We start from the raw sequence: 23,619 nt of genomic DNA on the forward strand, positions 1-23,619 counted from the left end.
TAAAATCTATTTTATTTTATTAAAGTTTCCTGGGCTTGTGTAGTGTAATGTATTTGCTGCAACATATATGTTCATTCAACTTTAAACTTCCTGCTGTATGCAAATTAGGCAACGCTAGTATAAATTCGCCAGTGTTCAGCACCCTGAACACAACTTTGGATTTTAGTGAATTAGCGTTGTCCTGCCGAATTTACGCCTCGCAAAGTGTTACGCTGTGAGCGAAGCCGTCGCTGGCAAATTTTTGGAGGTTAGTAAATTTGCCTCATGGGTATTATCATAAACCCAGGTATTTTACTGGAATCCTTTTCCATTGGGTCATTCAAACCAGCCATAGTCGGGTACCATATAATGGTTGGAGAGAATGCAGTTGTGACCCAATAATTGTCCAAAAAGTTGACAGTTAAGTCAGCAGGCAATGTCAGCCCGTGTATAGCAAGCAGAAGGTAACTAGTCATAAATTATATGTAAGAAAAACAAAACCAGTAACACCAATAAGAAATTGTACTGTTTTAATAATAAAAAATCAATGTTTATATTCATTATTAATACTCTACAGATATATATACAAGTAATTTTTTTAATTATTTATGTATTCCAAATGCTTATCGAAATCAAGATGCAAAGACTGATTGTATAGGTTATTATCTTGGTTTGGGTCATTCTCGACAAGATACAGTTCCCGCCCATGAATCTCTTTGAAATTTGCTTGAAAAGTTGTAGAATTATAGCCAACCCACACAGTATATCTGTAGTCCATTGTGCGCATGGAATATCCCATGATTTTTATATCTTTTAAATCCGGAAGATCCGAATTCCACTGTGGAACATCAGAAGGTCGTGGATAACTGCTGTAAGCCACAGCTAATACTGCATCATCCTGTGTGTTATGAGGTGAAAGCAAGAGGGGCACAATGCTTCGGCCTTCGGTACACAGTTCCACATGGAATGAAGGTTGTGGACAAGCAGGGGGTGCAGGAAGTTTGGCCAGGTCAGCAATGGTTGAAAACAGTGAAACTAGTTCAACAGGATGTTCCACTGACTTGCCTGTGTAGATAACACATTACAATTTTATCCAAACATAATTCTGTAAGGACATCAACTACCACATGTACTGTTAAAACAGTTATCACAGTTAAAGGGAAACTATTGTGAAAATTAAAATGTACACGCTCTGTCTCTTTCTAAATATAACCAGTTAAAATTCTGTTGAATTTCTGAAATAATCAAGTCGCTCTTCCCTGTCCCTTTAATTAGCTAGATACACTGAAAATTGGCAACTGTCACTGAATATAACTCCCAAAATAGTAAATAAAGAAACAATATTTGTCATGAAGCATTTTCATATGCAGTAGACCTGACTCTGCAGCTTCCATTACTTAGAGGGTGTGCCCCAAGTTCAGAAAAAAAGTATAGACGGAAAAAGTACAGAAAAAATACACATTTTTCTAAAGATTCAAATTTTTGGGATATTTACTAAAGTCTTTACTTTAAGTCTTGCTCTTTCCCTTTTTATACAGGAATGAATGCATCCCCTCCTACTTACATTATTGTATTATTAGGGGTCTCCACAGACATAAAGCCTCAGACTAAATGGCTTTTTTGAGGGTAGTCTTCAGCCAAATCCTTGGATTTTCAGGTAAAAAAACTAAAAATTTTCAGGGTTTACAAAAAACCTCACATTTTTTTAGGTATACCCGAAGCTGGAAATAGCTCAAATCCACAAATATTCCAACTAAAACATGTCAAGGTCATGTAGAAGTCAATGGCAGAGGTCCCTTGAACCATTTGAAGATGTTAATAGCACAGAAAACTCAATTAACTTGGGTTTTTAACCCCGAATTCACTGATTCGAGTTTTTTCTTAAATTAGAAAACTAATTTAACTAAAGTAACATCCTTTTATGTATAGCACGAAAGAAAAACTTTGTTTACCTGGGAATTTTCTTTGAGGGTTAGCACTAAAAGGATCTATGTACTTAAAAATAGGTTGCTGCGGCATATTAGTCATTCCAGGAACATAAAACATCAAGGGGACACGGGTGGTCACATCAAAATTGCTGTACTTTGCCCATTCGCCATGTTCTCCTAATGACCATCCTATAGAAACCAAGAAATAAAAGTGTTTATTTTGAATTGCAGACATTGTTAAATGGCCATGCACATTGTTTTAAGATTCCTCCTACATATTGCTCTCTTATTGATTAGTAACAAAACAAATACTGGCCACATGCATCTTAAACTTTAATCAACTGCCTAGAAGCTATATACTCCCATGTGTGATTTGCCAAAGTAACCTCTGAGTCCTCTAGCTGCCCATTTCCACAATCCCCATGCAGTGCTAAATTATAGTTCTATCAGTCTCCAGCAACAGGTAAACCACCCTTAATTAATCCTCTACAACAGAGGTCCCCAACCTTTTTTACCCACAAGCCATATTTGAATGTAAAATGAGTTGAGGAGCAACACAATCATGACAAATGTTCCTGGGGGTACCAAATAAGGACTGTGATTGGCTATTTGATAACCTCATTGAAACTGGTAGTCTAGAGGAAGCTCTGTTTTGCAGAACACCTGTTTTTTATGCAACCAAAACTTGCCTCCAAGCCTGGAATTCAAAAAAAGCACCTGATTTGAGGACACTAGAACAACATCCAAGGGTTTGGTGAGCAACATGTTGCTCCTGAGCCACTGGCTGGGGACCACTGCTCTACAGGATAACTCCTTATTTGTCCCACCACTACCACAATTAACCAATATACCAATTACCTTGCAGCAGATCTCTTCTTTTATTCACAAAACCATCCCAGTTTGTTTCAGTAAAAAACTATTTCAATTCTTATGAGACATATACTGAATAACACATGGAGTAATTTTAATAAGAGTAAAAATGTTGACACAATACCGTGATCCGAAGAGAACATAATAATGGTATCATTAGACAATCCTAGACCTTCCACTGCACTTAGCAATTGTCCAATCTGATCATCGAGGTAGGAGACAGAAGCGTAGTAACTCTGACGAATCAGAAGCTGCAAGATGAACCAAATAAAACTTAACTATGGGAACAATAATAACAGTTTTGATCACAAATAAAGTTTTTGTTATATTGTATGCTGTTATAAAGTCAGTGTACCACTTTGGTGCACCCATGCACAATCATTCAGTAAAAAACAAAATGAGAGCCATTAAGCAAAGAAGACATACCTGGAAATGTTCTGGAATAGGACCATAAGGAAAACTGATATTTAATGCTTGCACATCCTCTCTTTTACGGATATCTGTCCATGGGTTGTAAGCCACAAGAGGAAGTTTCTTGGGTATGTCTGGGTCTGGTGCCAATGAAATGTTTTCAATAGGATATAACTTCAGGAATTCCTTTAAAAAAAGTAAATGTCAAAAAAAACAATGTTTAAAAAAAAAAAGTAAATGTCTACATTTACTGTGTGTCCCTTAAGTGAAATTCACTTAGGGTGGGTCAGGAAAGGCTTTCATCTGGACAAAAAGCAGAGCACTTGCCAGTCAGGCAATTGTTGTATGGACAGTCCAGGTACACTATTCAGTAGTAAGGGGGCAATATACACTTATTTTTAGAATGAACCAAATGGCTAGGCTTTAAAGATTCACACAGGTGGGATGAATTGTAAAATTACATTTAGTTTTATAGAGCTACACTTTTTAATGCAGGACTGGTTAAAATGTTTTCAGAAACCCTTCAGCCTAGCAAAGGAGCGTTTTTTATTGTCTTAAACCCTTAAATACCCAAGGTTAACAAACGGTTACTTAAACACGTAAAAGCCACAGATGTCATTTTCTTTTCGGGTTTAACAAGCAAACCTTTAAATGTCTTACTTTTGGAAACCTAAATGGGATATGTGGTTTATGATATCCAACAGCTAAGAAAAAGGATGAATTCTGTTCTTGTACGGCCTTTAAAAGTCGGATAGCTTCTTCTGTGCTCTGTATATCTGGTAATGTTCCCTCAGGGACTTCAGAAACATCAACTGGACACACCAAGTTGGCATGAAACTTGCCATCTTTACCCTTACAAGTCTGTACACAAACAAAACAAAAAATAAGATGGAGCTGGTAAAAGTTAAACAAGCACAGATAATGTAAATACTTCAAATGTACCTGTGAATTCTCATACTTTTCTGAAGAAGGGTGGTATGGATAAATTGACCAGCTATAAAGATAGTCATCACTGTGGTTAGAAGAAATACCTAGGAAAGGGAAAAAAGCAAAACCAGAACTTAATTGTAACCCACCTGCATACAACTTGTAAATAGACTGTTATATACCTGACTTTAAACTGATCTGAACATACCAGTGGAATTGCAGAAGCAGGTGCACATAGTGACCAGGACTCACCCAGCACAGTTAAGATTTATTTGCCACCCAAATTAGCGTGACCCAATTGCAATGCCAGCTCTCATATTAGTAACATAAAGCTATCACTATAAGGCAGATTTATTAAGGGTTGAATTTTCGAAAAAATTTTAGTGTCAAAATTCACGCATTCAAATTTTAATCCCCCTATTCGAATGTAAATTTGAGATGTGAGATTTATAACATCTTGACCATGGAAACATTCTTAATTCGAATATTCGCCACCTAAACTATTCATGGCAAGTGCATTTTTTTCTATAGCAAAGAAGAGCTGGACCGAGGTTAGCAATTAAAATCACTGGGGTGTCTAACAAACTGGTGTCCACTAGTTATTATGGATTTTGTTGTCGTAACAGTTAGTTCCAAAGACGTATACTTTCACACTATAAATCTACTTAAATGATAGGCCCATTTATACATTGTTATTATTTACAAAGCATCAATATATCCACAAATGGAGGAAACATGAGCAATAAAATGAATGAGCAACAAAATGAATAATACTTTTTATAATCGCCGTTAAGGTTGCACCAGTGTAAGGCCAACAGAGCAGACCAAGGAACATTCAAACAGTTATTGAAGCTGTGCCCATCCTATATTTAAGTCAGGCCCTTCACAGTAAGAGCAATAATTATTTGAAGCCGCTGAAAGTTCCACTTATATGCCCAGCAAAATAATGAAAACTAATTTAAGAGGGTATAAAGAGGGCGTGGATATCATTCATGATTCTCTGCACAACTATTATACAATACAGGCCCACTTCTTTACGATTTATTTGCAAATGCTGGACAGAAATATCTTTATTAAGGTTGTATAATGTTTTCATTGTTTGTTGTTGTAGGCCTTGCTGTGGGCATATGTTGACACCTTGTGGCCTCAACAGAACAATAGGCTTTCATTTTTTATACATACCATCTGCATGTACTGTGTGTACAAATGCTAAAACTGATGTCTGACGCATGAAGCACAAGAGCCCAGTTGCCCCCGCTCTGCATAAACCATTTATTACAAGCTGGGTATTAGGAAAACTTTTTTTTGAAAGCCTGGTGCTAAATTCTGTTGCAGTGGTGCAATAATTGTTTGTTCATTCTCAAGAGATACAGTCATGACAGATGAAGTATTTTACAACAAAAAAATATTTTGAATAGAATTGACTGTTTGCAAAATATGACCAATCTATAAGTGGAGCATCAATATAAATTGGCTAAGAGTAAACTCAACTGGTCAAAATCAGTACAACAATGCAAAAGAATGCATTGTGAAATCTGAAAACTATGATTAGACTGTAAAATCTAAAACTATGTTACTATAGAGTTTTCAGATAGCCAAAGCGCAGGCAACCTTTTCAGAATTTAAATTTCAACCACATGCCGATGTGTATAGATGTGAATACACACACTACACTTTCCATTTGTGCAAAACGAGTCCCATCAATCTCAGAAGAGAAAATAACAATAGAATCTGAACCATTGTTTACCTATAGCTCATAAGAAGTATATTTGCTCAGGAGGATGGTGCACACACTTTCTCATCTCAGTTTTACATATTTTGTGCAGTAAGCGTCCCTGGTTTCTCATGTAATGAAAGAATAAGCTGAGTTTGTGAAGTCACATTTATTACTTATTACCTGCTGCCCTCTAGAGGCTACAATAAGGTATAATAGTTACAATATAACAATAATAATACAGGATTAGGATCTATTTTCCAGAATACTTGGGACCTGAGACTCAAAGGATAAGGACAATTTCCAAAATTTGGATCACCATACTTTAAAGGATAAGGAAAGGCTAACAAAGAATTACATCACTGAAGAGGCATACCTCATGTGTGATGTACAGTGCTAATGATTCTCCTCTATTTCAATCTATTCACCAGTTTACATAGTACAATTTAGAAAAAAAAAAATTGAGTTAATGAGAAAAAAACATCCCAGAATACTGTATTCATGCACTCAGACCAAGACCACTAGCATTTGTATTAGGCAGAATTATTAAACAGTGCATTTGCATAAAGTAAGATTGCTAACTAGCTCGCTTAAACATTGAACCCTGCAATGTCCGTCCTGTCTACAGCTCGCACCAAAGGCAAATGAGTTGCGATGTGGCTATGGTGACGCGTACCAAAACAAGAAATACATACATCAATTAGCAAACATTTTGAATCTATTCTCCTTCAGCTCTGATTGGTGCGTATATCTATGGGGCAGATTCACAAGGGCAAAATAGCTAACGCTAGCGACATTTTGCCAGAAATCCCATCCGCAGGGACATTGCCAATTTACTAACAATTCACCATTGAACGGGACCATCACTAGCGTTCGTTCGCATTCTATCGCCAGGCGACTTTTCGGCAGTTTCCTTAGCCACCTTAGACCAGGCGAACTGCTAAAATGAAGCTACATCTTCCTCAATCTTATGTCAGTTACATCATATCCTGTCTGCCGGAAATGCACTGGCGACTTGTCCTTTTTTTAAGCGGGATTGCCTGTAAAAGTCCTAAATATTAAACCTTTTTGGCTCAACATTTTTTCCCAGACATTTGAGGGGCATGGAACATTAGTTTTAGGGTGGGCTCATGTTTAGGGATATATTTTGTCTTTATTCAGGTTCCTTGGACATTTGTAATAAAAAGTGGGCACTTCAAGCATTTGCACCAACATCTCTAATAAAGACGTCCATACAACTTTAATGTACCCGCCCTATTCAAATTGACCTAAGCGTAAGAGGACTAACAAAGTTTCGCGATTACACTTTGAAACGCTCGCACTGCCGCATTAACACTAGTGAAAAGTCACCAGCGTTCAGAGCCCACGACGCAACTTCACATTTTAGTGAATTAGAGTAGTGGTAACAAATTTTCGCCTGGCCAAGTGGCGCGAAATGTGGCCAAGCATTCGTTGGTGACAATTTGCCCGTTTAGTGAATTTGCCCCTTTGCATTTTTCCTGCCTCCTGTCCCTACTTGCCTGCGGTATATTGTACCCGACTCTGCACAAGAATTTTTGGTTTCAGAGGTATTTAACTTTGTATTAACTGCCAAAATAATACATTTTGAAACAGCACCACCTGTTGGTCAGTTTCTATAACTGTATGGTCAGAGACACGTTCGGAAGAAAACAGAGAATTGTTTTGATGTTGCTTTATTCAGGAAAGAAACTGGAAAGGTATTCTGATCTCCTTTCTGATGTTCTGGCTTCTCTGCTTTTGGAAGTTTCTAAATAAAGCACATACTGTATACCAGTCTCACCTGGGTGGAAGATTTTCCCAACTGACATTGTCACATAGCCATGTTCTTTAAAGTACTGGGGAAGGGTTGTGTAGTTTCCAGCATGTGTTCTCCAGTAGGAATTGAAGTCGAAAAGCCTGGTTGTGTCTGGGCGCCTTCCTGTTAAGAAGGACACCCTGCTTGGAGCACACACTGCTTGCTGCAATACAGAATGAAAGTCTCTTACTGAGCAAAAATCAGTAGTATACTAGCTTGTTTTACAAAATATCTAGATGAATACACCAATAACAATAGGGAACAGCTGCACCACTGGCTGAAAATTTAAGGGCAAGTCAACTCCAATATAAAAATCTGCATGATAAAAGAAAACTTACAAAATAATTGTAATCAACGTTCCAATGTACATTATTTCAAAATTGTCAATGCTTTTAAAGTTATTTGTACGAACAATTGTTATTGAACTAGTTGCTTAACTTCTAGTTGTTACTTTTTAAACAATGTTGCAAAAGTCTTAATTCCTCAGCAAAGAAAGGTCTGGATAATCAGCTTGCTTGTCTTACTTTGTTTAAAAACTTAAAAAGCCATCAAGGCAGAGAATAGAAAGGGACAGACAAACAACTGCTTATTAGCAATACATTTACAAATAACTTAAAAAACATAGAAAATGTGTAATGAATGTATATTGTAAAATTATTGTAGAATTATAGTTTATTTTATTAGGCAAAAAAAATATTTTTTGGGTTGACATTCCCTAATTGCTTTTATTCATATTACTAGAGGAAGCTCGTGCATATTATTCTATATCAGAAGCGTGTCAACACTCACCTGTGCATATGCATTTGTAAAAATTATACTTTGGGATGCCAGGTGATCGATGTTCGGGGATTTCACAGTACTATCACCATAACAGCCAAGACTTGTACGAAGATCATCAGCAATTATGAATAAAATATTCTTCCTTCCTGAATACAGAAATAATCAGAGATGATCATTAGATTACAGATGGCAACTGGTATACCATTGCAGCTTGCAGCATATTCTCTCCTTATGAAGGTATGGAATCTATTATTAAGAATCTCACTATCCAGAAAGCTCCAAAAAAGGGGAATGCCATTTTCTAAAAAGTTGAATCTAAGCTAAAATGTTTTATGTATTATTATTTTTAAATAGTATTGTTGTGTTTCCACCGCACACCCGGAACTTTACTCACTTTTGCTGCTCTAGTGGTGCTGGTTATCCGCCGACCCGACAAGGCCCCTCAGCAACAGCAATTCAACAATTATGGATCCGCACACACCAGTTTTTCTGCAGTGGGGAAACCCCCTTTCTTTTATTTTTATACACCACCAATATCAACGTTTCGGGGGGTACAACCTCCCTTCGTCAGGATATCCTGACGAAGGGAGGTTGTACCCCCCGAAACGTTGATATTGGTGGTGTATAAAAATAAAAGAAAGGGGGTTTCCCCACTGCAGAAAAACTGGTGTGTGCGGATCCATAATTGTTGAATTGTTATTATTTTTAAAGGCGTTTTTGTCTGTAATAAAACAATATTTGATGGTAACTAAGCTGCATAATTCCATGTTGGATGGCAAAACAATCCTGAAGGGTTTACATTTTGAAAAATCAGGAAAACACCTTGTCCAAAGCATTCAAGAAAACCGATCCATACCTGCATTACAGACCCCCAACGACCAAGCTTTAACATGTCATTGTGCTTCTGTGACATGTTCTGTGCTTCTGTAGCCTCACAATCATTACTCTCATACTCTCATTTGTCAACGTCTCCTTACATTTCCTGTATTTCACAGGTAAGACTAGGTAAGACTACAGATGTCCAATTCTAGGTAGGACAGAGAAGGGAGAAGTAAAGGGAAGGAGACAGCAAGAGCACAGATATGAGGGAAAGAGAGGAAATGAGGCACAGGGGACAAGGTATTCCAAATTTGGTAATCATGTGTAATGTGCCAGTTATCATAAAGGATAATGACACTTATACTGAAAATTTGCGGGATTTATACAATTTATTTAACCGGGCACAGTCACCTCAGACTTGGAAACAAGAACTCAGGGGCCGCTGACATTTATGCAAACTTTACCCAGAATCCATTTTTTAACCTCAGTCTGAGGTTATGTTGACAAATTGCTTTAAAGCAATTCTAAATACCTACCCTCACCTAGCAGTCTCCTATTACTGAACAGGTTTGCTCTTAATATGAAAAGCCCCTAGGATATTCATGCTCATTGGTTACGCCATACATGTTGATCTATGATCACGTTTATTGCAAGTATTGTGTCGTAATGGAAATCTGTAACTTTTGACAAATGAATCCCCAGAAGGGCTGCTGTAAGATCTATAGACGATCATTATGTTTGGGCCTCTATGTACCTGCAATAGCAGGGTCTGTTTAGAATCTCATGCTGGACCTGCAGCTTTTAAACAGTCAGAGATTTGTTATAAATGTATTTGAAACGACTAAACGCTTCCTGCTCATTAGGACAGGGGCACATGAAGCTACTGGGGGAGATTAGTCTCCAGCGACAAATCACTTCTTCCTCGGGCGACTAAGCTCTCCAAACTGCCTCCCCGCCAGCTAGAATCTAAATTGCTGGCAGGATGGCACTTGGAGCACTTCGTATTACAAGGCCTGAAATGGCCTCATGAGGAAACTTCGGGCAACTTCGGAAAATGAAGAGCTCCGAGTGCCATCCCGCACTGACTCCCCGTCGGCGATTTAGATTCTAGTCGGCGGGGGAGGCAGTTTGGGGAGATTAGCCGCCAGAAGAAGAAGCGGTTTGTCGCTGGGTGACTAATCTCCTTCAGTAACTTTGTGTGCCCCTACTACATTTTACGGCACAAAGGGCAAACACTGTCCCAACAACTAGGGTTGCCATCTGGCCGGTAAAAATGATGGTTAAGCCCAATGTTATTAATAGGCAAATAAAGATAAATATATAGGAAGGCCGGTATTATTTTCCGGAAAAGCTGGCTACCCTACCAACAACACAGCACAAAAATAGCAATGTTTATCCTATAGCAGCCAATAAGATGTTTGCTTTTAAACAGGTGACCAGATACCTGTTGATTGGCTGCTATGGAAGTTTATCAAACTTTGCACCTTTTACGGAAAACCCCCCAACCGATTTTCTTTTAATCTTGACCCCAACCACTCGCCGTCACAGAAAACACGTCACAACAAGTCCCTGACCTGTAGCAGTATCTCGCGGTAAACAATGCTTTCGGCAGACAGCCAATACGCCCGCCGTCGCGCATATCAGAAAACGGAGGTATCCAAACAAGTTCATTGCGTACAGTAGAACACTAATGTGAGGATACTGATAGAGTCATCGCTCAGCTGACGGGACACATCACTAAAACTCAGTTCTCCCATTAGTTCCTGAAAACATGTTTATCCTTGAGGGACTACAATTCCCTACATCCCTTTCGGCGTGGGCGTAGCAACACATGCAAGCTTTAATTTGATTGGTTTAAAGTAACGACGCTACATGGATTTGATTGGCGAGACTGCCATTGGATTTTTGATCGGTTTCCGTCCCAGTAATGGAGAGGAATTTTATAGTTGTGTAGCGAGGGTTCTGACAGCAAAACTGTGGGGGAATTAGTGTATCGAATATACGTACATGTTTTCATCAAACCGAAAAGACTGTAGCGTTAGTATGTATGGGTATTTATAGGGACGCAGTTTCTCAAATAGTTTTTCATCAAAACTACTAATATAATAAGAGTCCCAGCTATGAACTTGCGCCCGTAATTAAACCGGATGTTATCCGCTCATTTGCTTCCGAACTCTCCGCCTCTTTCGTTACCGTATTGACGTTTGTAGCTGCGCACAGGGAAGTCCCTAGTCTATGCAGTTACTGAGCGGGTGATGCGCTCTAGTGGAGGTGCGACGCTGTAGGTTGGAGTGGAAGCTCTGCTGGAGCAATGTCCGCCTAGTAAAGCTCGGAGAGGGTCTCGCACCATGAATCTTAGGGGCCTCTTCCAGGATTTTAACCCCAGGTGAGTCTAAAAGAAGGGCAGATCGGAAAGGCGAGAAGGAAGGGGCGGAAATGAGGCCTACATGGGAGAGGGGAAGTGGTGGGTCGGAACGATTGGATGTAGGGAGGCCTCTGTTGCGCCCGATCCTGTACAAGTATCTCTTCCTGGACTCGCGTTAGTGGATACCGAAGGCTTTCATTTAAGCAAAGTATGTGCCCCTGGGATTCAGTGTATAGCCCGGAATGGCCGCAGCCTTGTTCCCAGTAATGTAAAGCAATGGCTGATACAATGTTTGGCTTCAAGCGGACGTACTGAGGTTATACATGCCATATAGGTCTCGACTGGGATTCAAAATAGGCCCTGGCATTCCTAGTACGTAGAGGCGCAAACAGCCCCCACCAGCCCACTTAATAGTGACTGTCTATGGCATTTTACAGCAGCCCCTCTGGCAAGTGCACAGGTTGCCAGTCCGGGTCTTCATATAGCCACTCAACATGTTCTACTTCCTGGGGGGGCTCAAAAGCTAAGGGCAGATTTTTTACTTCCAAATGACCGATTCTAAAAAGTTCTGATAATATCGATAACCTATCCAGATGGTTGATGGTGTACAAACGATTGTCGGACGAACGATCGTCTCGACATTATCGTTCGCAAAAGTTTAAGAATTTTAGTCGTTCAGGGATAAAATCCCTCTTTGCGCATGTCAGGATTGTAGCACAAGCCAACGAACATATATGGAAGGACTCGAACGTTTTTTTTGCTGAAAGCTTTATTTGTAACTATATGAACTATGCAAAGAAATAAATTGGTGCTGACTGCAGGAATATCACCCTATCACAAATGTGAAAGAAGTTTATTATGCCATAGCAAGACATAAATCCATATGTCTGCATGGAGCAGGGAAGGAGAAACTGACTATATACTACAGACAGTGACACAATGCTAGCACCACTCCTCGATTGTTGAACAACGCTCGTCTGTACACGAAGCAAACGATACGGTTATATATATCTATTTATATAATCGTTCTCCGTGGATGGCATATCGTATGGTAAAATAATTGTCAGACGACCGTTTAACGATACAATAGTTTATCGCAGAACGATAAAAGTATGCCCATGTATGGCCACCTTTACACATAAGCACCCTCCCCAAATCACACCCTAACTGCTCTTTTTGCTGGGTTCCCTTTGCTCATAACAAGGTTACACATACACTAGGACTCAGGCGTTACGTTCGCTGGGGGACCACTGCAGAACGGTCCATTTTCTAGGAAAATGTAAAATCTGTGAATGAAAACAATTCAGTTTGCCTGTTTGGGACCACAAACTTAATCTGCATCAATCCTGGGAAAATGTAAGTTCAGGGTTCTACTGTGTATAGAAATGCTGGTGTAACAGGCACACTTCTATAGTAGTAGGGGGACAACTCTCACCCTGAATTACACCATTCTAGGGCTTCAGACTGGGCTCCCTTAACTCTTAAGGTTACAGATATATAAAAACAATGTAAGTCGCTGTACTGTTGTTCCAGGGCTACCCAGGACAACTGTCATCTGAATTTCACCCTAATTGGGCTTTAGGCTGGGACACCACACCTCATATTAACGTTACAGATATACAGAAACATCGGTGTAACAGTCACCCTGCTAGTTCCAGGGGAACTGTCGCCCTATATTTCTCTATAATAGCCTTTCTGGCAGGGGTTCCTTTGGTTCACACATAACAAGGTTAAAGATATATATACATTCATACAACTATTTGTGTTAAAGTCACTATTCTATAATCCTAAAGGTAACCAAGACGGCTTTAGGCTGGATTATTTTTGCTTGTAAGGTTACAGACTTGTAGGAACATTGGTTTAACAGTTACCTTGCTATAGTTTAAGGGGTAGCCAGCACAGCAAATAAGCACTCATGTATTTCCAGTATATAAGGCATCTTTCAGGATATATATGCAAAGAAAATAAATATAAGATGTTTTAAGATGATTAGTTCAAAGATGCAGTAGACCGTTAGTGTGACCGCTCTGTGTGCTACAGCTTTTACCTCTTAGCAATTATAATTTGATCCAGTTTTTGTACATTAATAATTTGGCAAACCAACATCTAGATTCTAAACAACACCTAAGTGTTCATATCCATAAGTGTTTGAAATCTTAGCTGGGACTGTTTTCAATGCAAGGATGAATGCAGAAAAGACCTAGCTTTCAGCATCTGTCTGTCTTTATATGTACAAGGCCTTAGGGATGATTGTACCAATTACTAAATGCACACATATGCCATCGGCATGAGCTTACGGCTAATAAAATAAACACAATATTTTCACTAGAAATGCTTTCAATCACTTCCTACAGCTCCCTTAAGGTGGTCATAAATGTAATAATTATGATTTTTTTTTCTGTGATCATTGGTTTCATGGACAAATAATCAAACAAATATACACAGTAGCTCACTTCAGACATTTATTAGTGCAAAATCACAACAGCAATTAATTACAAAATTGTAAAAAATAAACTCATAGCACATGGCATCGTCTTCCCCCTGTCTGCATACCTTATGTCAGCCACTCCCTCCTGACGCGTTTTGCAGCATTGGACTCTTCATGTATGGAGGAGGATATTTAGAGCTGAATTTTCATATATACAGGTAGAAATAACACTGGCCGATGTTGGGGCGCCTCTGACCTTGCCCGATCGATGAGCGCACTGATATCTAAGGTTAATAGGAACAAAGCAGAACTGCAAATGCAAGAACTTTTCTATCCAAAACCTATTACCAGCGCATTTCCAAATGGAAAAGTGCTTACCTTTGTATTGTAAGGTTCCATCAAATATCCCATTGAAGTTAGAAATGGGGGGGTCTTCACTGGAGAGTAGCTCCATAAAGTAAATGTTTTATATATTCAAGGTTTGTTTGTTCCGTTATATCAGAAACATGTTTTCATTCTGTAGAGAGCTATGAATGGCATTTGATTCCAGTTTATCTTCAGAGCTGCATATGAAATCATTTGCTTTATGCACTGCTTATCTGTTATCTGCTGTGGGAAATTGTGTCTTATAGCCTTGTTGAACTTGATTGCTTTTCCCCATGGCTACACAGCAGGCTGTGTATACTAACTTATATAAGTTTCTGAATAAAACACACAGGATAACAGTACATCAATTTAAAATGCATAGAAAACCCTTTTATTTAGGGCAGAGACACATGGTCAGATTTGGGAGATTAGTCGCCCAGTGACAAATCTCCTCTTCTTCAGGGCAACTAATCTCCCCAAACTGCCTTCCCGCTGGCTAAAATCTAAATTGCTCGAAGCTCTTTGTTTTCCAAAGTCGCCCGAAGTTTCCTCGTGAGGCAACTTCGGGTGACTTCAGAAGACAAAGCGCTCAGAGTGCCATCCTGCTGACGATTTTCATACTAGCCACGGGAAGGCAGTTCGGGGAGATTAGAAAATAACCTAGTTAAATCGTGACATTGTTTTATAAATTCCCTGCTTTCTGATTCTTTGACTGTTTTGGCAAATGTTTTCCCTCCATTTCTTTCTCTCCTCATATCTACTTTCCCCTTTGACCCCACCACAATCTGCAAATTCCCTCACAAATGTTATGTTCCTAGTGGGAACCCATCTCTGTCTGCTCGTTCAAACAACTTTATAACAGAGCTGTATAAGAGACCAGATTCCCATGTGCACATCACTATTTCAGGATTCACCCAGGTTTTGTCTCATGGGCACCACTCGGCTTCTTCTGTACCCAAAGTAGGGTGTGAGACAGCAGAGCCTGAGGTGCAGGCCCAGGCTAAAAAAGTATTTATATTCATCGGGGGATTTCAAAATTGCAATTGGTACCCCCTGTGAATGTCATTGTTGTGTCAATTGTTGGTAACTAAGCATGTGTATTGCATTGATCGGGTTTACTTAAACTACACTTCTGTGTTTACTATTTAAGGTAGGCACAGCTCAGTAGTGGTGAAAATTACCTTAAAGGAACAGAAACACTGGAAAATGAAGTAATTGAAATATTATATAATGTTGCTCTGGATTGGTACAGCTGGGGTATTTGCTTTAGAAACACTACTATACTTTATATAAATATGCTGTGTAGTCACCGGGGCAGCCATTTAAAGGACAAGTTACATAACCGTAGGGTTGCCAACATTTCCAGAAAAAAATACCGGCCTTCCTATATATTTATCTTTTTTCCCTATTAATAACATTGGGCTCAACCATCATTTTTACTGGTCAGGCCAGTAAAATACCGGCCAGGTGGCAACCCTACATAACGGATAATAGATGCAGTCTATAAAATCCCATTGGATTCTATTATAGGGCTTATCTGTTATCCATTAAATAGCCTGTGCCTTTTCTCCTTTTTCAGGTGGCAACCCTACATAACGGATAATAGATGCAGTCTATAAAATCCCATTGGATTCTATTATAGGGCTTATCTGTTATCCATTAAATAGCCTGTGCCTTTTCTCCTTTTTCAGGTGGCAACCCTACATAACGGATAACAGATGCAGTCTATAAAATCCCATTGGATTCTATTATAGGGCTTATCTGTTATCCATTAAATAGCCTGTGCCTTTTCTCCTTTTTCATCTTGAATGGCTGCCCCCATGTATTCATTGCAGCTTATTAATATAAACTAAAGTAGTCTTTATAAAGCAAACACCTCAGTTTTGCAAGTGCAGGGCAAAAGTACATTAATAAATGTACATATAATTAAATTACTTTAAATTGCTTTTATTTGTTTGATGTTACTGTTCCTTTAACACAGGGGGGCCTGCACAGATTGGAAGGGTGAGGCCTGTTTATGCTTTTAACCTTGTTCTCCAAGTCCATCCATTTGCTACAAGCCAGTTTGCTGCTTAGAAAAGAATATGGTTAGTGACTTTATAGTGTTCCTGATTACTTTTTTTGTTTTTTCCCTTTAATACATTTATTTTTTTTTTCTTTACAAAATGTATTTATAAATACTACAATTTTATTCTGTTTTTCAGTAAATTTCTCATCTACGCATGTTTGTTGCTCTTCTCTGTTCTCCTTTCCCTGCGACTGGATAATATTATTCAGTGGAGTTACTGGGCAGTGTTTGTACCAATATGGCTGTGGAAGCTAATGGTTATAGTGGGAGCCGCGGTTGGTACAGGTGTATGGGCACGTAACCCTCAATACAGGTAAATACTTGCTTGTGTGCACTACCCCTATACAAGACATTTGTATGTAATTTGCTGTTATTTTTGGGTCCTCTAAATAGTCTTTGTTTTTGCTGCATACAGTAGATCCTCTACTTTGATCTACTTTGATCTAATTTGCCCATATAGGCACCTCTTTCGTCGGTGACTATTTAGCTAATGATTGATACATCCTCAATCTTAAAGGAACAGTAACACCAAAAAAAAATGTTTTAAAGTAATGAAAATATCATGCAGTGTTGCCCTGAACTGGTAAAACTGATGTGTTTGCTTCAGAAACACTACTATAGTTCATATAAAGAAGCTGTTTGTGTAGCAATGGAAGAAATTAAAAAATGCTATATGGCACAGGTTAAATAGTGGATAACAGATAACACCATTAATTAACACCATGATAACACCATTAAGTAACCTGAGCCTTTTCTCTTTTCAATGGCTGCTCCCATTGCTACACAGCAGCTTGTTTATATGAACTATAGTAGTGTTTCTGAAGCAAACACAGCAGTTTTTCCAGTGCAGGGCACCACTGCATTATATTTTTATTACTTTAAAACACTTTCATTATTTCATGTTACTGTTCCTTTTACGACAAAAAGATTCATAGACACTTATGTGAGCAGCAGTAAGGTGTCCATGTAAAGTTTGGGGTCTCCCCATTTCAGTTCCCCTGTCCTTAGACTTTGTGTATGAAGTGAAGCCAGATGCTGCTGACAACTTGAGAACCTTTCGAGATCATTTTGAGCAATAATTTCCCAGAGGGTATAGCTGGTCTCGACAAGTTTTTGCCCACCACATTATGAATTCCAGGCAAAACTATATTATTTAATACTTTTTAATTAGTGGTTGTTTTTGCACAAACAACCCCCTATGTCCCTTGCAGGATTGGTGATTTCTGATTTAATCGATTAATTATGTTGTTATGATTTTTCTCTATTTCTACAGGGCAGAAGGTGAAACATGTGTGGAGTTTAAGGCCATGCTAATTGCAGTGGGAATTCATTTGCTGCTTCTTATGTTTGAAGTTCTTGTCTGCGATCGTATTGAAAGAGGAAACCACTACTTCTGGTTGCTTGTCTTTATGCCTTTATTCTTTGTGTCCCCAGTATCGGTAGCAGCTTGCGTTTGGGGCTTTCGGCACGATCGGTCTTTGGAAGTAAGTAAGCTAACCAGTGTTTTTTTTGGTTTATTCAACCATATTTGTCTATCAAATACTCAGATCCATGTTAGCAAGTTGGGGCTTTGACATGTGTGCTGGACTGGAAGGATGTCGTTCTTCCCTCTGGTTCTAGATTCTTAAGAAAGGAGGGCTCAATATGTATCACTGGAACAGCTACACATTAGACAACCATCTATTAGACCTCCAGCCCAGCAGCCATTTGTGTGGGTCCAAAGTACCAAATATAAAACTGCTAATATATTTTTTAAATAGAAAATGTAAGTATTCATAAGGGGTTGTAGTGGACTCATACAGTCTGACTGGCTTTAGCACTATGATGGTACCTACAGATGTCATGGAGTCGCCCCCTGCATTATCAAAATACAATGAATCCCGTAATAGGGTACATGAACGCAACATACTTCTGACCCAACAGAAGAGCTTCAGCGTATATCCAATTGAGCAAAATGCTTTGGGAGGCTTGGGGGAGGCTAATATGGAAGCTATGGAAGGATTACTGGGTCATAAAACTGGGTGACTTTATTTTTATATTAGGGCTGATTAGCTGCATGACCATTTATTTCTGGCCATACCAGCTGGATGGCTAGGCATTGCTTTCTTTTGGCTATATTACATTATAATAGGTTAAACAAGGCTAAATGTATTTGTTTATCATGTACTTATTTACATTAGATAAATGCAAGTATAAAAATTAAATGTTACAGATCACATACAGTATTCAGGCTAACTTAAAATTGGTTGTGTACATGTCTCATAGTCATGTATCTTACTGCATATTACAGCAGACATTTGAAGTGATTGGATATGGTTCCACAACGTATTTGCATGCATGCTTTAGTATTCTTTTGCAAAAATGACAAAACTATTTGTTTTCTCTGTTTTACAGTTGGAAATCTTGTGCTCCGTCAATATTCTTCAGTTTATATTCATTGCCCTAAAACTTGACGGCATCATCAATTGGCCTTGGCTTGTATGTTTTCCATTTGTATTCTCACAAGGTTTATTATCATTTATAGATTACTGGCATACCTTGCAGGTCTCAACTATTTCTGCATGCTATGATATACTACAGGAATGTGCTAAATCAAATGTGTTCATGCCTTAGGTGGTATGTGTCCCGCTGTGGATCCTGATGTCCTTCCTGTGCCTGGTAGTTCTATATTATATTGTGTGGTCGGTTCTGTTCCTGCGTTCAATGGATGTTATTGCAGAACAAAGGAGAACTCATATCACTATGGCAGTCAGCTGGATGGCTATAGTTGTACCGCTTTTGACGTTTGAGGTAAATCTGAAGTTGTATTGAAGTTTTTTATTATTAAAAGAAAATCCCTTGCAGGTGAATGTGAAATAGCCCTCTCCTACACTTCAACTGACAATGTTAAATAGTAAGAGGGTTATTTATTAAAGTCTGAATGCCAAAAACTCAAAAAAATAATTTTTTTAGTGGCAAAAAAACCCTAGAATTTTTATATTTATATTATACCCTGAGACTGCTAAAAGTCTGAATCTAATGGTTTTTGGGCGCTCCTCTGCCTGCTGAAATACACCACTTGGGAAGGTGCCCATGTGCCATCAGTCTGAAACTGAAATCGTTTTTAATTTCTCATTTATTTAAAGAAAAACCTAGCACAAACATGCCCAATTTATCTGAACTAAATCAAATGTGTATCAAATGTGTATTTTCGTTTATTTTGAAGTTTTTTTTTTCTCTTAGATATTACTTGTTCATCGACTTGATTTGCACAATGATTTATCGAATATTCCTATATTTGTTCCGCTTTGGCTTTCCTTAATAACGTTGATGGCAACAACCTTTGGACAGAAAGGAGGGAATCACTGTAAGTAATAGGTTTCTGACTTTATAGACTGCTGAAAAAAATGTATTTATACTGTTTGGTGTTAATCCATGAGGGAGGTCACATTTAGTGAGTGAAAGATTACATTTCTTTTGTGCAAATCCTTAAAATGCAGTGCTCACAGGAACCATGGGGTAAAACTCTTTCCCTTCATGTGACAGGACAGGACAATGCAAGTAGTGGCAAATTTACCCATTCCTTTCAAGCCTGTTATCTGTCTCCAAGATCTTCAGTTATAATCAGGGCTGTTTAGTTGGTACATAAACCCTTCAACTGCGACACCTCTGTTTAAAGGAACAGTAACACCAAAAACTGAAAGTGCATCAAAGTCATTAAAATATAATGTACTGTTGCACTGCACTGGTAAAAATGACATGTTTCAGAAAGACTACTATAGTTTATATAAATAAGCTGCTGTGTAGCCATGGGAGCAGCCATGGCCTTTTTTTCCTGGAAAAAAAGGATAAAAGGCACAGGTTACATAACAGATAAAACACCATTGTACTGGACAGAGCTTATCTGTTATGTGCCTTTTTTAAATCTGATTTGATTATTTTCAGTCCTTTAAAGTTATTACGATTCGGAGTTGGTACAGTTTGGGAGACTCCGACTTCAGATACCCAAATTGCTTCTGACTCCTCCAATTCCACAGCTCTGGATATAATTGTTCAGAGGGTTTGGCCTTTAGAGAAGAATTTCTTGGTCAATGGCACACCTTGGCACCCTGAGTTACATTTGAGTTTATCTTGGTGGGTCAACTCTGGGTTCTGTGACAGAGGGCTCTATGTTTGGATTTATTTATTGAAAAAGGATACCCCAGCATCTTGTTTAGTGTTGACCTCCCTCTCAACCTTGAAAGGAGCATTTGCTTTTGTCATTCTTTTACCAATGTAAGTACCTTTCTGCAAGTGCCAGCTGTCTCTCTGGCATTGTGCTACTTTTCCCAACTCCTCTATCTTGGCCTTGTCATTTGGGCCTTCATCCAGCATAATCTTTGAACCACGTAATTGTGGATGCATGACACTTCCTTGTCTCTCCTCCATCAATCATAATTTCTGAGTTGGTTCAGGAGGTTCCAAGCTTCACTAGTTCTGCATAAGCCTTACAGCTAAAGCTAAAAAGGATTATGTGGTCGCCAATAGAAGGAAACCGTTGTTTAAAGTCACTTTGTTTCATGCTTCAACCAAAAGCAAAAATACCCTGTGCTGTGCAGAGCACATTTTCTCCCATAGCTGATCTCTCCCTTGGGCTCACTCCATAAACTTCTTGCAGCAATGTCTATGTGGACCATCTTTGAGGTTCCCTCTTATGATCCAGCATCTTAAAAGGTCTAACAGGGAAATTGAAATTATTCTAAGTTTGCTTCTTGCAAGATGGATGATTTTAGATTCCTATCCACAGATAAGCAGCAGAGTCTTTCTTAAGTACAGCTGACTTTAGATTCTTGAATAACTTTTGTGCGATGTGACACAAGTGTTGCAGAATTATCAAAATCTGAGAAATGTTCCCGTTTTTTTTTCTAACCCAGTGAGAAATCTTGAGTACCCCACTAATAAGGGGATTGAGACAACATTTTGCTAAATGTGCTTCCAAGTATCTGCGGTATGTAATATCCGTATATGTTTAAACCAATGCAGGGTGGTTTGGAATCCGCAAAGACTTCTGCCAATTCCTGCTAGAGATTTTCCCTTTTCTTCGAGAATATGGCAATATCTCGTATGATATTCATCATGAAGACAGTGAAGATGCTGAAGAAACGCCTGTACCAGAGCCTGCCAAAATCGCACCGATGTTTCGGAAGAAGACTGGCGTTGTCATTACCCAGAGCCCAGGGAAATATGTTGTTCCTCCTCCTAAACTAAACATCGACGTGCCAGATTAAGGTGAAATCTGGTGGCATGAGGGCACTTTTTTTTTCTTTTTTTAACTAATCCTGTTAGAAGTATACTTTCAGGTGCCGTGGACTGAAGGGAAGAAAAGACTTTAAAAGCTACTGACCTCATTCCTTTTGTATTCCTTTGTAAATGACCTTGTTTTTGTTACTGCAATGGTCTCTTTGCTTTTATCCCTTTCCTGATCCATGTCATTTTCTTGAGATCAAGGATGCTGAAGCTTCCAAGTACAGTTCTTGTTGGCAAAGAATTCTGACATTTGTAGTTTATAATCTGCGGATGGCTTTCACATCTATGGTCTTGGTTAATGATTGCAGTCTTTGGATTCTAGTTAATGTTGTCTAGAGATAGACCAGCTCCGGTCCTCCAGATACTGAACTAACAATAAACTCTGGTAATCTTAATCCAGAAGCTCTTGGGTCGCAGGTTGGACATCTCTGTAGTAAAATTAAGTATAGTGTATCTTCAGGATATGTCTTGTGTGAGTTATTAAGCAATGCAGCTATTGGCTGTTTTTCTTTTACAACAGAACATGTGCAAAGACTTGGATCAAACTCAAGTTTTGTGTTGTTTTATACCACTATTATTATTTTTTTTAACAAAAAAATCATGTTTAAGGGTCATGCATTACCTTGCAGAAGTGATATTTGAGCAGAGGGCATATGGCCTATATCTAATATACAACTTCCCTTGTATAGTATTTATAAGAACATTTTATCAATGTAATATATTATGTTCAAAGTTATTCTTATGTACAGTATAAATGGATAAATACAAAGTATTTTTTTAAATAAAAGGTGTAAAATACATATACGTTGTCAAAATTTCATTTGTAATTTACATTTTAAAATGATCTATGTGAATTCTTCAAGGAAACCATACATCTATACCGTTTTCAAAAGCCAGTAAGTCATTTTGTTTTCTTACACTGATAATATAAAATGTGCATTTTACATGACACGAATGCTAAGTTATTAGACTATGAAGAAAACATTGGTATTATTATACATTGTAACTTGGATGGCCGTGAGATTATTATGTATGTTCAATAAATTCTTTTCATGCGTATGAAACTGTTGTTGCCTGTGACATTTTCATTTACTGATCACTCTGGAAAAACACATTTATCCCAACGTTTTCAGTAGAAGTATTAATCAGTCTATTGACAAGTCTTTTCTAGGACCTTTAATCCTTTAATAGATTTGATTGGCTCTAGAGCTCAAAAATTGGAAGATACCATACTCTAAGATCTAACTTGCCTTTTTTATGAAAAAAAAAAAAGCAGATGGGTTCTAGTTGAAAGCACTTAAGCTCAGCCGAGGGTTTGATGAACACAATCCAAAGCCAACTTTTTCAGAATAATACCACCAAAACCATGCACAATCCAGACTTAGTCCCAAAAATTTCTACATGATGACCCCCTGTTTCCACCTTGTTTTGCAAGTTGGTGAAAAGTCAATCACTTTACACTACACCTCCTGGGGTTATTTCGTTTCAACATGTGCAATCTACTCAAGACCCTAGAGAGTCAATATAAATGTGATCCCTCCTTTCCCACAACATGCTTTTGAGGCTGCACTGTGAAGGAAATTGACACAATGTCGGTCAAAGGGGACAGGTATACAGGCATGGGACCTGTTATCCAGAATGCTCGGGACCTGGAGTTTTCTGGATAATAGATCTTTCCATAATTTGGATCATAATACCTTGTCTACTGGAAAATCATGTTAACATTAAATAAACCCAATAGGCTGGTTTTGCCTCCAATACGGATTAATTATATCTGAATTTGGATCAAGTACAAGTATCATTTTTAAAAATTTGTATTATTTGGATGTAGTGGAGTCTATGGGAGAAATCTTTTTCGTAATTCAGAGCTTTCTGGATAACAG

At 38.4% G+C, this 23,619-nt stretch overlaps 2 protein-coding genes across 5 annotated transcripts; one reads left to right on the forward strand and one right to left on the reverse strand.

Annotated features, from left to right (window-relative positions):
• Positions 1-494: 494 nt before the first annotated feature.
• Positions 495-11,060, reverse strand: ids.L (iduronate 2-sulfatase L homeolog). Its single transcript, XM_018229897.2, has 9 exons — positions 10,819-11,060; positions 8,435-8,571; positions 7,631-7,808; positions 4,131-4,219; positions 3,849-4,049; positions 3,204-3,374; positions 2,902-3,028; positions 1,932-2,096; positions 495-1,044 (listed from the first exon to the last, which is right to left on the reverse strand). Exons 1-9 carry the CDS (start codon positions 10,913-10,915, stop codon positions 578-580), a joined length of 1,632 nt encoding a protein of 543 aa, XP_018085386.1. The 5' UTR covers positions 10,916-11,060; the 3' UTR covers positions 495-577.
• Positions 10,878-22,800, forward strand: tmem185a.L (transmembrane protein 185A L homeolog). 4 transcript variants are annotated; one of them, XM_018229186.2, is made up of 7 exons: positions 10,878-10,897; positions 16,608-16,784; positions 17,745-17,955; positions 18,866-18,949; positions 19,085-19,261; positions 19,694-19,817; positions 21,473-22,800. In XM_018229186.2, the coding sequence occupies exons 2-7, from the start codon at positions 16,726-16,728 to the stop codon at positions 21,715-21,717; spliced, it is 900 nt and encodes a 299-aa protein (XP_018084675.1). In that variant the 5' UTR covers positions 10,878-10,897; positions 16,608-16,725; the 3' UTR covers positions 21,718-22,800.
• The last annotated feature ends 819 nt before the right edge of the window (positions 22,801-23,619 follow it).

This window comes from Xenopus laevis, chromosome 8L (genome assembly GCF_017654675.1).
Source record: "Xenopus laevis strain J_2021 chromosome 8L, Xenopus_laevis_v10.1, whole genome shotgun sequence".
Lineage (NCBI taxonomy): Eukaryota > Metazoa > Chordata > Amphibia > Anura > Pipidae > Xenopus > Xenopus laevis.

Coding starts and splice junctions, on each gene's coding strand:
- ids.L (XM_018229897.2), bottom strand. CDS start 10,915: ATGAACTTGTTTGGATACCTCCGTTTTCTGATATGCGCGACGGCGGGC. Junction 8,572..10,818: donor ACCGCGAGATACTGCTACAG/GTCAGGGACTTG, acceptor TTCTGTATTCAG/GAAGGAAGAATATTTTATTC. Junction 4,050..4,130: donor AAAAGTATGAGAATTCACAG/GTACATTTGAAG, acceptor GTTTGTGTACAG/ACTTGTAAGGGTAAAGATGG.
- tmem185a.L (XM_018229185.2), top strand. CDS start 11,593: ATGAATCTTAGGGGCCTCTTCCAGGATTTTAACCCCAG. Junction 16,785..17,744: donor GCACGTAACCCTCAATACAG/GTAAATACTTGC, acceptor CTATTTCTACAG/GGCAGAAGGTGAAACATGTG. Junction 19,262..19,693: donor TACCGCTTTTGACGTTTGAG/GTAAATCTGAAG, acceptor TTTTTCTCTTAG/ATATTACTTGTTCATCGACT.